Source organism: Pleurodeles waltl, chromosome 6 (assembly GCF_031143425.1).
Source record: "Pleurodeles waltl isolate 20211129_DDA chromosome 6, aPleWal1.hap1.20221129, whole genome shotgun sequence".
In the NCBI taxonomy this organism is placed as follows: domain Eukaryota; kingdom Metazoa; phylum Chordata; class Amphibia; order Caudata; family Salamandridae; genus Pleurodeles; species Pleurodeles waltl.
The window spans coordinates 1,711,348,413-1,711,364,473 of record NC_090445.1 but is presented as its reverse complement, the minus strand read 5'-3'; the positions used below and the strand labels follow the sequence as shown (position 1 = coordinate 1,711,364,473).

Sequence of the window (16,061 nt, the reverse complement as noted above, 5' to 3'; positions counted from 1 at the left end):
GGGCCATAGACTGAGAAGGCTTGGGGGGCTGGGTCTGTGCTCTGGGAGGGCAAGGGCTCAGGGCCATAGACTGAGAAGGCCTGGGGGGGACTGGGTCTGTCCTCTGGGGGGCAAGGGCTCAGGGCCATAGACTGAGAAGGCCTGGGGGGCTGGGGCTGTCCTCTGGGGGGGCACGGGCTCAGGGCCATAGACTGAGAAGGCCTGGGGGGGCTGGGTCTGTTCTCTAGGGGGCAAGGGTTCTGGGCCATAGACTGAGAAGGCCTGGGGCGGGGCTGGGTCTGTCCTCTGGGGGGGGCAAGGGTTCTGGGCCATAGACTGAGAAGGCCTGGGGGGTGCTGGGTCTGTCCTCTGGGGGGACAAGGGTTCCGGGCCATAGACTGAGAAGGCCTGGGGGGGCTGGGTCTGTCTTCTGGGGGGGCACGGGCTCAGGGCCATAGACTGGGAAGGCCTGGGGGGCTGGGTCTGTCCTCTGGGGGGGCACGAGCTCAGGGCCATAGACTGAGAAGGCCTGGGGGGGGGGCTGGGTCTGTCCTCTGGGGGGGCACGGGCTCAGGGCCATAGACTGAGAAGGCCTGGGGGGGCTGGGTCTGTCCTCTGGGGGACAAGGGCTCAGGGCCATAGACTGAGAAGGCCTGGGGGGCTGGGTCTGTCCTCTGGGGGGGCACGGGCTCAGGGCCATAGACTGAGAAGGCCTGGGGGGGCTGGGTCTGTCCTCTGGGAGGCAAGGGTTCCGGGCCATAGACTTAGAAGGCTTGGGGGAATTGGATTTCTGTCCTGGGCTGGAGTTCAAGGCTCACAACCCAGACTCTGAGGACGTATTAGAGTTTGGTGGTTACTGGAAATCTTTGAATTGGTGAAGGAAGCACTGAATATGGAGGCGGGCCCGCTGGTGGTATTCTCCGCATCATAGCGTCCGGGCAGTGGTGGAAACTCCACCTGATTTTTTTCCCTTCGGATTCAGTGCACCCTCCACAAATCAGTATTTTCTGTTACTCTAAACTCCAAATCATCAGAAGGCTTATTCACAAGCCCCCTGGGCCATCTGCGTGTCACTTTTTGTGACGCACTAAAGGTGCAGGCTGCAGACGCATATCTACAAGACCACACAAAGCAACGTTGCGTGGCTTTTCAGGGCCTTGTATATATGGAGTAAGACAAGGCAGTGCAAGCCGCTCCATTGCCTTATTCTATGTCAAAGAGGTATTCCATCGGCGCTGCAGCGGGTGTTCCGATGCAAAAAACGATTTTGACGCATTCCCAGATTTACAAGACCATGTAAACCTGGGAATGCGTCAAAAGCCTATGCGTCCCCCAGAGAGGCGTAAAAAGGAGAAATATCTTAATTTCTTCTCGGTTTTTTACCTCTTTCCTTGTGTGCTGCATTCTTCACCACACATAGAAACAAGAAAGCGCCTCCATTGATTGTTTGTGTGCAGGAAGGTGTCCCTTCCTGCACAAAAACAATAATTTGTCTAACGTAAACACCATTGCACCATGGCACAAGGATGCCTGCATTGGTGCGAGGCAGCTAAATGTGCGCCAGCGCAGGGGGCGAGGACAGTAATGCACTGTATCTCAGTCACACACTGAAGATACTGTAACACCTAAAACTGCACAAGAAGTCTGGGCTTATATGTTAGAGATTCCTCGCACGTTTAAGAATAGTTCTCATCCAAACTATGCTTCTACATGTCAAAGATGGACCCATGAACCAGGACCCATAAGCCCTTGCACCCTCCAACTCAGCAGGTTCTCACCCATGCGAGACCCTGCCCGGGTATAAACCTCTAAACTCTCTGGGGTAAACCTCACTGCACAAGTCAGTGTTATATCTGAGACCACCTCCTGTGTCCACATCAGGGGATCCCCCTTCTCACTAGCCCCCACAGGTTCAACATGACTGGTGCAATTTCTATTTCTTTGCTAAGTTGTCTTAACAAGCACTGACCAAGACCACTGGTCAACTCCAGAGAACACAGATCAACCCCAAGTTATGTTATGTTTGAAAACGTATAGAGCGTGCATACACACAAGGGTTTCTTGTGCTGTGACACCCAGGAGGGAAAGCAGAGAGGGGTCAGGCTAATCGAACGCTTGCTTAAACAGCCCACCCTACAAAAGCTTCCTCAATCTCAGGAAGTTAGGTTCCAGGCTGACCAAGGAAGGGAGAGAGTTCCATAAGATGGGGGCCAGGACAGAGAAGATCCTTCCTCCTGCTCTCTGTCGTGTGAACCGAAGGGTCCTCAACTGGTTGGCAAGAGAGGATGTGTCCCCATCCCTGACAAACTGAATGTGGGCTAGAGATGAAGAACAGATTTATCTGGAATACAGACTTTCTAGTGCACAAGTCAATGCATTTATTGAATTTTGGATACTTCAGCAAGCTCTTCCACCCCAAAAGCCGACCAGATGTCCAAACTATCCGTGCTGAGCCAGTTAGCCACCCAGCTAGGTAAGTAGTTGGGCTTCACAAAAGCTCCTTCCATGACAAGTCTCCACACTCTGACACACCACCACCTGTTGTCTCAAGCTAGAAGACTTTCTGACATTTGGCAGAGAGCTCAAGATGCATGTGTCCACCACAGCCCTTAGATGGCAATGCCCCCAGAAGGACTGGCACCTCACAGTTGGCTCACATAAGTCTGGCTATCCTGCCCTTTCCCAGATGCCCTGAAATGCTGCAACAGATCAGCCAAAAACACTCCCGTAAACCTCCCACTACACGACAACAAAACCCCTCAAGCAGAAACTGCTCAGAAAGGTTGATGGTCTCTTTACAGATCCCCCTGGGACCTTATGGAGAGAGGAGAGTTGGGAGACACAATACACCACAGACAACATTTAATAAAATGATCAAATAACTTTATTACATCCTATGAAGGTTTCCTCTGAAATGTGCTCCATCCTTTACAAAGTGATCATGTCCTGAATTACACATTAGCCAAGCAGGCATCCAGTGGTCCAGTGCTCGGCTCAGTAGTACCCAAGGCTTTCCCCTTCAATTAACCAATTAATAGATTTCTAGAGTGCTAGTTGTCACCCGTGAGGAGCAAGGACCCATCACCTCTGCATGCCTCTGAGCAAGAACTCCTGGTCAAAGAAGCCTATAGGTCTTGAAGCCATTGCTTACCCTTCCGTAAGGCGTAAATCGGAGGGTAATGGCGTGCCACGTGCAAGGGTCAGAAGGCAATCTTGGGGTCCCACATGGTGGCCACATGGGAGGGTGTAACCTGTATTCATTATTGTTGGATGAACTGGGGCGGGGCCATGTTGTATCTTGTGCTGAAGGTTCTATGACTCTATAAGCTATAGGACACGACTATTCTTCGGTTACACCTTTTCTGCTCAGGCTTTTAGGTGCTTGGGTTTTTCCATCAGATAAAGGGATCTGCATCTTTTTATGAATAAATGGATGTATCAATACATACATCCAGATATATATATATTGCCCTGTTTTCCGACCCCCGTGCAAACTCCTCTTTGCTGTAGTACCACTCATGCGGTGTTACCACCTTAGTTTTACTGGGTGATTCCAAGGTCTGCATCTCGGAATGGGGAACAACATGTCTTTTCTGCATTTACCAAACGAAAGCAATGCATGTTCACCACCATTTGTGTAAATTATCCCAGGGTGTATCCCAGGTTGTATGACAGGGTGTATCTCAGGGTGTATGCCAGGGTGTATCCCAGGGTGCGTCCCCGGGTGTATCCCAGGGTGTATCCCCATGTGTATCTTAGGGTGTAGGTCAGGGTGTATCTCAGCATGTATCTCAGGGTGTATGCCAGGGTGTAACCCAGGGTGTATCCCGGGTGTATCCCAGGGTGTATCCCAGGATGTATCCCCAGGTGTATCTCAGGGTGTATCCCAGGGTGTATGCCAGGGTGTATCTCAGCGTGTATCTCAGGGTGTATGCCAGGGTGGATCTCAGGGTGTATCCCAGGGTGTATGCCCAGGTGCATCCCAGGGTGTATTCTGGGTGTATCCCAGAGTATATCCAAGGGTGTATCCCAGGGTGCATTCCAGGGTGTATCTCAGGGTGTATACCTGGGTGTATCCCAGGGTGTATCCCCAGGTGTATCCCAGGGTGTATCGCAAGGTGTATCCCAGGGTGTATTCTGGGTGTATTCCAGGGTGTATCCCAGGGTGTGTCCCAGGGTGCATTCCAGGGTGTATCTCAGGGTGTATCCCCGGGTGTATCCCAGTGTGTATCACAGGGTAAATCCCAGATGTATCCCAGGGTGTATCTCATGGTGTATCCCCGGGTGTATCCCAGGGTATATCCCCAGGTCTATCCCAGGGTGTATCGCAGGATGTATAGCTGGGTGTATCCCAGGGTGCATCCCAGGGTGCGTCCCCGGGTGTATCCCAGGGTGTATCCCCATGTGTATCTTAGGGTGTATGCCAGGGTGTATCTCAGCATGTATCTCAGGATGTATGCCAGGGTGTATCCCAGGGTGTATCCCGGGTGTATCCCAGGGTGTATCCCAGGATGTATCCCCAGGTGTATCTCAGGGTGTATCCCAGGGTGTATGCCAGGGTGTATCTCAGCGTGCATCTCAGGGTGTATGCCAGGGTGTATCCCGGGTGTATCCCAGGGTGTATCCCAGGGTGTATCCCCAGGTGCATCCCAGGGTATATTCTGGGTGTATCCCAGGGTGTATCCAAGGGTGTATCCCAGGGTGCATTCCAGGGTGTATCCCAGGGTGTATCCCATGGTGTATCCCCAGGTGTATCCCAGGGTGTATCCCAGGTGTATTGCAAGGTGTATTCTGGGTGTATTCCAGGGTGTATCCCAGGGTGTGCCCCAGGGTGCATTCCAGGGTGTATCTCAGGGTGTATTGCCGGGTGTATCCCAGTGTGTATCACAGGGTAAATCCCGGGTGTATACCATGGTGTATCTCATGGTGTATCCCCGGGTGTATCCCAGGGTATATCCCCAGGTCTATCCCAGGGTGTATCGCAGGATGTATAGCTGGGTGTATCGCAGGGTGTATCCCCGGGTCTATCTCATGGTGTATCCCCGGGTCTATCCCGGGGTGTATCGCAGGATGAATACCCGGGTGTATCCCAGGGTGTATCCCCCGGTGTATCTCATGGTGTACCTCCAGGCCTATCCCAGGGTGTATCCCCGGGTCTATCCCAGGGTGTATCGCAAGATGTATACCCGGGTGAATCCCAGGGCGTATCCCCGGGTCTATCTCATGGTGTATCCCCGGGTCTATCCCAGGGTGTATCCCCCAGTGTATCCCAAAGTGTATACCCAGGTGTATCCCAGGGTGTTTCCCAGGTGTATCGCAAGGTGTATCCCCAGGTGTATCCCAGGGTGTATTCCAGGATGTATCCCAGGGTGTGTCCCAGGGTGCATTCGAGGGTGTATCCCAGGGTGTATCCCCAGGTGTATCTCAGGGTGTATCTCAGGGTGTATGCCAGGGTGTATCTCAGCGTGTATCTCAGGGTGTATGCCAGGGTGTATCTCAGGGTGTATCTCAGGGTGTATCCCAGGGTGTATCCCCGGGTGCATCCCAGGGTGTATCCCAGGGTGCATTCCAGGGTGTATCTCAGGGTGTATCCCAGGGTGTATCCCTGGATGTGTCCCAGGGTGTATCCCCAGGTGTATCCCAGGGTGTATCCCAAGTGTATCGCAAGGTGTATCCCCGGGTGTATCCCAGGGTATATTCTGGGTGTATTCCAGGGTGTATCCCAGGGTGTGTCCCAGGGTGCATTCCAGGGTGTATCTCAGGGTGTACCCCAGGGTGTGTCCCAGGGTGCATTCCAGGGTGTATCTCATGGTGTATCCCCGGGTGTATCCCTGGGTGTATCCCCATGTGTATCCCAGGGTGTATTCTGGGTGTATTCCAGGGTGTATCCCAGGGTGTGTCCCAGGGTGCATTCCGGGGTGTATCCCAGGGTGTATCCCCAGGTGTAACTCAGGGTGTATCCCAGGGTGTATCTCAGCGTGTATCTCAGGGTGTATGCCAGGGTGTATCTCAGGGTATATCCCGGGTGTATCCCACGGTGTATCCCCGGGTGCATCCCAGGGTGTATTCTGGGTGTATCCCATGGTGTATCCCAGGGTGTATCCCTGGGTGCATTCCAGGGTGTATCTCAGGGTGTATCCCCGGGTGTATCCCAGGGTGTATCCCAGGGTGTATCGCAAGGTGTATCCCTGGGTGTATCCCGGGTGTATTCTGGGTGTATTCTGGGTGTATTCCAGGGTGTATCCCAGGGTGTGTCCCAGGGTGTATCCCCAGGTGTATACCAGGGTGTATCCCAGGTGTATTGCAAGGTGTATCCCCAGGTGTATCCCAGGGTGTATTCTGGGTGTATTCCAGGGTGTATCCCAGGGTGTGTCCCAGGGTGCATTCCAGGGTGTATCTCATGGTGTATCCCCGGGTGTATCCCAGGGTGTATCCCCAGGTCTATACCAGGGTGTATCGCAGGATGTATAGCCAGGTGTATCCCCGGGTCTATCTCATGGTGTATCCCCGGGTCTATCCCAGGGTGAATCGCAGGATGTATACCCATGTGTATCCCAGGGTGTATCCCTGGGTGTATCTCATGGTGTAGCCCTAGGCCTATCCTAGGGGGTATCCCCGGGTCTATCCCAGGGTGTGTCGCAGGATGTATACCCGGGTGTATCCCAGGGTGTATTCCAAGACATCGTCCAGGACTCATGCAATGTCAGCTAAACTCAGAATATCACATGGCTTCAGTCTGGTGTGATGGGAAACAGCCTTTACAGCGCAAGCATTACCACGCAACGCCTTTACCATAAGTATCACATGGCTTTCGTATGGTGTGATGGGAAACAGCCTTTACAACGCAAGCATTACTACGCAACGCCTTTACCATGAGTATCACATGGCTTCAGTTTGGTGTGATGGGAAACAGCCTTTACGGCGCAAGCATTGCCAGGCAACGCCTTTACCATGAGTATCACATGGCTTCCGTCTGGTGTGATGGGAAACAGCCTTTACGGCGCAAGCATTACCATGCAACGCCTTTACCATGAGTATCACATGGCTTCAGTTTGGTGTGATGGGAAACAGCCTTTACGGCGCAAGCATTGCCACGCAATGCCTTTACCATGAGTATCACATGGAACACTGCAACCTGCTGTCCATCAGAGGAAGCACATAGGCCCTCATTCTGACCTTGGCGGGCGGCGGAAGCCGCCCGCCAAAGTCCCGCCGTCAGGTTACCGTTCCGCGGTCGAAAGATCGCGGCGGTAATTCTGACTTTCCCGCTGGGCTGGCGGGCGGTCTCCTTCAGACCGCCAGCCAGCCCAGCGGGAAAGAGGCTTCCACGATGAAGCCGGCTCGGAATCGAGCCGGCGGAGTGGAAGCTGTGCGACGGGTGCAGTTGCACCCGTCGCGTATTTCACTGTCTGCGCAGCAGACAGTGAAATACATGTAGGGGCCCTCTTACGGGGGCCCCTGCAATGCCCATGCCAGTGGCATGGGCACTGCAGGGGCCCCCATGGGCCCCGCGACCCCCCCTACCGCCATCCGGATCTCGGCGGTCCGACCGCCGGGATCTGGATGGCGGTAGGGGGGGTCGGAATCCCCGCGGCGGTGCAGCAAGCTGCGCCGCCGCGGAGGATTCAATGGGGCCGCGGTACACTGGCGGGACCACGCCAGTGGTGCCGGTCCGACCGCGGCTTTACCGCCGCGGTCGGAATCCCCATTGGAGCACCGCCGGCCTGTCGGCGGTGCTCCCGCGGTCCTCCGCCCTGGCGGTCAAAGACCGCCAGGGTCAGAATGACCACCATAATCTGCCACCTCTCATGAGACATGACGAGCACTGCCACCTGCTGGCCATCAGAGGAAGCACATGTTCTGCCACCTCACATGGGACAATAGGAACACTGCCACCTGTTGTCCATCAGAGGAAGCACATATTCTGCCACCTCACATGAGACAATAGGAACGCTGCCACCTGCTGTCCATTAGAGGAAGCACATATTCTGCCACCACACAAGGGACAATAGGAACACTGCCACCTGCTGTCCATCAGAGAAAGCACATATTCTGCCAACACTCAAGAAACACGAACATTTCTAGGAAGTGAAAGCTCTCTGGAGAGAAAGGACAGGACACTTCTTTTTAATGGCGTAGAGTTCTTTTTTATTTGGGTAGCAACAGCTGCCAAGTTTGGTATTACGGATAACATGGGACTAATCATTGAAAATGTTACATTTCTACAGGTTAAATATTTAATCCTTAGATTTTCCATCACTTCCTCGTTCCAGTCGCGACACATGAGGTAATTTGAGGTAAATCCTCCTTCCCAGACAGACAGTCCGTCCGTTGCCTGAGCTCAACCTACTAAAAACGTGACCACCTCCCCCCAGCTGTGGTGGGTATTTCAGGATCACCTACTTTCAGGAAAATCTCCCTGTCTTGTTTATAAAGATGAAAGCAACGACCGAACTGTTGGATATTGCTCTCTGGCGTGTAGGAGACTTTTCATGGCAGGGATTGGTCACCCCAGAGGGCTGGGCTCGCAGATATATTGTTAACTTGTGCAGAATTCACCCCAGTCTCTTCAACACTTGACTGCAAATAAAAAGATAAAGTTCGAAGTTTTTGGCTCAATCCATAAACCGTGGTGTATGTCTGAGCAGGAGTGAATCAGGGATAACGTACTCCTGCTCTCAGCAGCCTCTGTGTGACTCAGGTCAGCAGTGTTTGCATTCACTCCGAGGGGCTCGGGTCAGGTTATCTCCGAGGTCAGGAACACATTTGTATGTGTTTTAAAACTGATTGTTTTGTATACAAATATACTGCCTGTGACGTTGTAACTTCAGATGACGTAAGGGTGCCAGGTGACCCCAAACACGAGGGGAGATGGGTGGAGTTAAGCCCCATCCCTAGAGTCCGGGTAGCCGGGGTGCCTGCTGCCTACATGGGAGGCTGCATTAGGGCCCCCCAGGGCTGTCACAACTTTCACAAACACTTCCAACTGCTTCCAAACTCACTTAAGAGGAATGACGTCTCTTACTGTCGCCGGATGAAGCCTCGTAGCGGCCTCTGTGGCCGGTGGAGAGGCCACGTTCACAGATGTTAGGACCCAACTGACTCATTCTAGGAGGCCTGTCTTTAAATTATATAGATAAAACAAGTGAATTCTCTTTAATGCAGTTTGGTGTCATGTACCTCACCGGGCCATTGACCAGGAGGCAGACGCAGCAACATTCACAAACATCATCGCCTGAGTTCTGTCTTGTACCCAGGGAGGAAGGCACTCTGTGAATACTGCCGCCTTGTGGCTTAGTGGACTAGTGCATCCATAGTAGGAGCTTGTGTTGGAGTTCATGTTCGCAGCTCCAAATGACAGTGGGTCCATTGAGCCTTTCATCCTTCTGAAGTCGATAAAATGAGTACCTTTGAGTTGTGTTACAAACATCTGTTATTCAGCGCCAAGAGGCCCTTCTGAGCGAGCGCGTGCTTTGCAGTACACGTAATGTTATACTAGGAGGGCAGAGGTAATCAGATTCATACCACTTTTTCCCAGAATCCTCCTCCGAAGTGAGCCGGTCCTTCTGTGATGGACCAGTGACTCAGCCCTGCAAATAAACCCAGTGAGACCGAAGCGACTGCGTTCGAGGTGTGGCCACTTCTACATGAGACCTGTGCTTCCTCCTGCCCTAAGGTCCAAGCCTCACATCAGCCGGGCACCCCTGAATCTCACCATGTTTACTGCATAGTCCCAAATAAGAGGGGACGCAGAACCCTAGTACCACAAGGACTTGTGCGAAGGAACTACTTCCGATAGGACATATTATCAGACACAAACATCACCCGCTTAAAGAACCCACCGGAAATTATAAACAAACATTCACTGAGTGCAGCAAAGATCGCATCTGGGCCCTGGGCTGTGCATGTGATGAAAGGCCCCAGAGACTTGGTTGACCCTCTTGTCAAGTGACTACCCTTTTTAATTCATGTGCTAGGACTTTTGATAACAGATTTGGACATCAGGCTCGGTACTCGGGTCCACCTTCCCCGTAGGACACACCAGAGCCCTCTTGGGTTGGAATGACAGGCCACCAGTGATTGGCCCCTTCCATGGTCTTTTGGCCCCACTTGGCTTCCTGGCCCAGGAGAATGATGTCATGCACAAGGGCTGAGCTCCATCGCGGCCGAGTGGAGAGGGCAGGTCAGGCACAGCGAGCTCCAGGTCCAGTGTCCACTTGAGGAAGGAGCAGTGGGCGATGGACACAGAAGGCGTAAAGTGTCCCCCGCACCACGAAGGCGGCTGTTCTAGGAGACTGAGAAAAGAAGACACAGAGTGGGCAATGTTTGTGGTGCTACAGGGAGTCGCACTGATACAACATAGGTCTCTGAAGAAGCACTAGACTAGATAAACATATATAGAGAAAAAGTAAAAATAACGCACTGAGCTCAGGGCAGAAACAAATGGCAAAATACAAACTCGGCTGAGTGCAGAGAGCTAAGGACATTTTTTTAGAAATACGTAAAAGGCATAATTAACTTTAAATGTAACAAAAAACGTATTAATCTACAGGAAGAGACAAATCAAAACCATGCTCCTTTGTAAACACAGCTGCAGGCTAACATTGAAATAAATGCCACACCTGGATGCAGAAAAATAGAAATAAACAACACACTCAGCAGCAGACAAATCTACTACAAATGGAAATAAATGACATACTCAACAGCAGACAAATAAATACTCAGGAGTAAACGGAAATAGACATAATCCGCCAGAAAAGACGACATTAAAGTGTACACTCAGGGCCTCTGGAATTACGCAACTGCGCAGCTGCAGCGTTTTCACATAATTATGGATTTGCCACTTAATCCATCGTCTACTGCATAATCTGCAGATTTTAACAAAAAATTATCTTGTTTCCAGATCAAACGGTTCAAAAGTTACTAAAAACGCAGCGACATGTGTTGCTACACAGCGGAAGGCCCTTTGCAAAGGCTGACGGCTACTCTTCTGTAGCTTATTGATACATCTGGGTATTGAACTGGTACTAATGGATGCAACCAGTACCCAGACAGTGTTAACAAGTGAAAAAATGACACAATCATTAAGTAATACTTCAACGAAATATGCAGCATTATGCAGCATAATTTGCCTTTTCTTGACACACAATTTACTCAACCCAGCCGCATTATTTGCCCCCCACATGCCGCATAATTCCAATGGCCCTTGCAATACTCTGTAGGAAATAGAGAGATATAGGATGTAGTAACTATCCAGAGTTTAGACATAAAAGAAAGACTCAACTTCAGACAGATACAGAAACAAAATACAGTCAGCTGTAGGCAGTTAGTTCTAGAAGTCAGAGAGAGTTACTTAGAAGTTCGTGGAAGCAGGTCATGTTGCACAGATCTGTGGACACCCTGCCCACCAATTTTGCAGTTCTCTTGTCTGATTTACAGACAAGGAACCCACAGTTTTTTTGACAGAGGAGCCTTGGTTGCTTTGCTGATCGAAAACGTTTGCCAGTCGTCCACCAGCTTACTGTTAAAAAGGCCCATCACACCCTAATTAGGGTGGGCCTTCCAACATTGATTTTTGGGTCCAGAATACCTGGCAGGCTGTCTGTTTGTGAAAGACATATTGTTGGCTTACCAAGAACAGACAGGGACTTGGAACCTACCAGTTGCTTCTCATTGATTGGCCACTCATTTGCCTGTTATTTATTCATGTCCCAGTTTATCAGGCTGTTTCTCCCTCCCATGGAGCATAGCCTCTTTACCGTCTCTTTGGATTAGATGGCTTCAATGCTTCCGCTGCTTACTTTTCAAGCACTACTTTTTTTGTTAAGCACTTCACAGGAGTGCATGTTTTTTCCAGGTGTCACCCTCGTGTACCGCACTCTGGTGGGCGGAAGCACACTTGCTCACAGTTGCCGTGTGCTTCCCTCCACCAACTTCCATGGTGAGCTGCTTCCATGTTTCATTTATCGCCTGTGCGCCTCTCCTCTCCCCTCTCCATGCTGCTATCTCAACCTATCTTTGTTCTTCCAACCACTCCCCTCTGTGATGCTTCCCAGGGGCCTCCTTCTCCGGTACTGGCCTCCCTTCCTCCGGCGATGCTCCGCACACCCACACTTAAAGAAGCACGTATGCACATTATTTTTTTTTAATTGCTGATCCAGCTCAGATCACCAGACACAAGGAATGAAAATAGAAGCATCGTGGATTTGTTTCTTATTTAGCCCTGCTGCAGAGCATCTGGGATGCTGTGCAGCATGGTTAAAACCAAATGACAAAGCTAATAGGTCTCAAAGGTGAGACCTTTGGATTTGCCAATGCTTATTTCTGCTTGTGATGAAAGCTGGAAGGTTTACCCCGAAAGGCATGATGGTCGCAAACAAGATAAAAGAATCACTGCATCCTACTAGCTGGGAAATAGTAAAACCCCAGGGTATCAGGAACACTGCAGTGAAAGACATGCTGAGCAACAAACATGGATAAAAGTAAGAGATGTGCTTGGTGGTAAATAAGAGATTGTAACAAACGAGATTCAGCTGTAAACAGAAATACACACTCAGCTGTAGACAGAGGTAGATAAAGGCAACAACATGAAGTTTCTAGAGTCAGAAACAAGAGGCAGACTCAACTGTAAAACTGAAAGAGACAGAGAAGACCTGCTCAGCCGAGGACTGACAGATAAACCAAGCCAGCTTTTAAAGACTTTGGTACTGCTGTAAGGGGGGGGGGGGGGGGTATAAATATTGAAAGGTTTAAGGAAAAGTAGAAAAAATGCAGACGAAATAAAGATAGTTCCCTGGTGTGGGGACCCTCCCTTCAGACTTGGGCTAAGAGAAGAAAGCCCCTGAATGACAGGACATGACAGCAGAAGTCAGAGACAAGAGGTCAGGAGGGAAGTCACCTTCAGGGTAGCTGTCTCCAGGGATAGGGACGTAGCCTGTGTAAGAAAAGAAAAACAACACAATTAGAAAAGCCACCTACTAAACCCTGCCACCAGCAGCACCCGACACAGCCAACATCTGGGAGAACCTCAGAATCAGCAGAAGAGCAGTCCCACTAATCACTGGCCCCTCAAAACTAGCCCCTCAGTAAATCTAGCGAGCACCACCGCCTGTTAGAGGCAGAACTATTACAAAGACACCCAGTTACAACCGACACTCACTACAACCTCTCAGAACCTACGACCAACATGAGCTCTCAGAACTAACCTTCACCATATACCCAACCAACCTCTAGAGTCAAGAGCTAACAAGTCCTCAGGGGGCCCCAACCAGCGTGGCCTCTCGGAGCCAACACACAACATGAGCTCCCACCATATACCCAACCAACCTCTAGAGTCAAGAGCTAACAAGTCCTCAGGGGACCACCAACCAGCGTGGCCTCCCAGAACCAACACACAACATGGGCTCCCACCATATACTCAACCAACCTCTAGAGTCAAGAGCTAACAAGTCCTCAGGGGGCCACCAACCAGCGTGGCCTCTCAGAACCAACAAGGCTGTCGGAGCCAACACACAACATGGGCTCCCACCATATACCCAACCAACCTCTAGAGTCAAGAGCTAACAAGTCCTCAGGGGGCCACCAACCAGCGTGGCCTCTCAGAACCAACAAACAACATGGGCTCCCACCATATACCCAACCAACCTCTAGAGTCAAGAGCCAACAAGTCCTCAGGGGGCCACCAACCAGCGTGGCCTCTCGGAGCCAACACACAAGATGGGCTACCACTATATACCCAACCAACCTCTAGAGTCAAGAGCTAACAAGTCCTCTGGGGGCCACCAACCAGCGTGACCTCTCAGAGCCAACACACAACATGGGCTCCCACCATATACCCAACCAACCTCTAGAGTCAAGAGCTAACAAGTACTCAGGGGTCCACCAACCAGCGTGGCCTCTCAGAACAAACACACAACATGGGCTCCCACCATATACCCAACCAACCTCTAGAGTCAAGAGCTAACAAGTACTCAGGGGTCCACCAACCAGCGTGGCCTCTCAGAACCAACAAGGCTGTCGGAGCCAACACACAACATGAGTTCCCACCATATACCCAAACAACCTCTAGAGTCAAGAGCGAACAAGTACTCAGGGGTCCACCAACCAGCGTGGCCTCTCAGAACCAACAAGGCTGTCGGAGCCAACACACAAGATGAGCACAGACACAACTGCCCTGAGCTAGCACTGCCTCTCAGCCTCACACTCGTCACATAACACACACCGCCTCGGAGTCACAGTCAGCGCCACCTCACAGAGCAAACTATCCGTCTCGTAGAATGAGCGCTGCCTCTGAGGACCGAAACCTCCTCTTACAGATGACCAGTGCTGGCTCTAGGGAGGCGTGACCGGTGCAGCTGCACCTGGCGCTGACCTCAGCAAGGGTGTGTGTGGGGGGGCGAGGTGGAGACCATGTTTGGAAAAACGCTGAATTAAAAAGCAGCTGCTACATTTGTTCCTTGTGTGCAAAAGTGTTTTCAGGCAACAATAAAAATGTCACAATAACTCTGGTGATTACAGTCCCTGCTGGAGGGAGATTGGAGTTTTTTCTAGCGGCAGTTCCTGTACATGATAAGGTAGCGCAGAGGGTTAACATGCCTGCTGCAGAGAATGTGTACCACGGAAGTCACTGGACTGTATTTGATGTGGTTTCTCAGTATATGGCTGCTTTTGTCACAGAGATCCTTCTGTGACTTGCAGTTCATGCCTTAGAACCCTAATCTAGCACACTGAGCTATGAACTGGCTTCAAAGAGCTACGTGTGAACTGCATGATATAGGTTAGAATGTAATGTTTTTACTCAGGCTTTCCTAATCCCAATATTGCTAAAAAGGGTTCCTCTGGGTAGAAATACATTGTTATTGGTAAACCCAAATCCCAACCACTGTGGTAAATTTTAATTCCTGAGTTTGTGCTTCTCCAGACCAAACACACTTAAAATATAGCGCCTACCAGAATCGGTGACGTATGGTTCCTACACCTTGTAACCCTCATTGTTTTTATAACATTTCCTATGAACTCATTTACACACTTATCATTCGTTGTCTCTGTATAATGTGTGTTTGATGTAATGTGCTCCGACACCTTCCATTGGTAGGAGAGGCACTATAAAACAAATGAAATGCATTGGAGAGAGGGACTGTGGGGCGAGAAGGGGCACTGGTGATGCGTGGTAGTGAGGGAATTAGTGGAGAAGGGGGGTTCTGGTGGGCACTGACAAACACTGTCGCACTGGTCCCCACCAGCACTAAGGCTGGCCCTGCAGATAACACACAAACCGTCACAAGCAGTCTCCCACAGCAAGAGATACCCTATGAGAACCTGTACAATGCTCAGTGCTCGAGGCAGGGCCCGGCCCCACCGGGGAGGACCTTCCTGTCGTAACAACCTCGCGAGAGGCAGCACACAGCGCCATCGGTGGGTGTCACTATACCGCTCAGAGATAGCAGACAATGTCACCCTTCAGACAACCACTCTCATCATCTGTGAGAGTTAGTACCACCACTCAGAGATAGCAGACAATGCCCCCTTCACACAACCACTCTCACCATCTGTGAGAGTTAGTACCACCACTCAGAGATAGCAGACAATGTCACCCTTCAGACAACCACTCTCATCATCTGTGAGAGTTAGTACCACCACTCAGAGATAGCAGACAATGCCCCCTTCACACAACCACTCTCACCATCTGTGAGAGTTAATACCACCACTCAGAGATAGCAGACAATGTCACCCTTCAGATAACCACTCTCACCATCTGTGAGAGTCAATACCGCCACTTAGAGATCACCGACAATGCAACCCTCCAGACAACCACTCTTAACCTCAGACCGTGCACCATCTGTGAGAGTTAAAATACCCCCTCCAGACAACCACTCTTATCTTCAGACAGTGCACCATCTGTGAAAGTTAATACCACACCTCAGAGATCACCGACAATGTCACCCTTCAGACAACCACTCTTATCCTCAGTCAGTGCACCATCTGTGAGAGTTAATACCACCACTCAGGGATCACAGACAATGCCACCCTTCAGACAACCACTGAAAACCACCCATCAGCCACTTCAATCTCTTGAAGCTCAG

At 51.0% G+C, this 16,061-nt stretch overlaps 1 protein-coding gene across 1 annotated transcript in view; it reads right to left on the bottom strand.

The window, feature by feature from the left end:
- Positions 1–8,108: 8,108 nt before the first annotated feature.
- LOC138301822 (uncharacterized) overlaps positions 8,109–16,061 on the bottom strand; it is a 141,165-nt gene continuing 133,212 nt past the window's right edge. Inside the window, exons 12-13 of the mRNA XM_069242320.1 lie at positions 12,878–12,913; positions 8,109–10,274 (exon numbers count right to left, since the gene is read on the bottom strand). Of these exons, the coding sequence (XP_069098421.1) occupies positions 10,267–10,274; positions 12,878–12,913 (44 nt within the window). The 3' untranslated portion in view covers positions 8,109–10,266. The remainder of the gene's footprint in view (positions 10,275–12,877; positions 12,914–16,061) is intronic.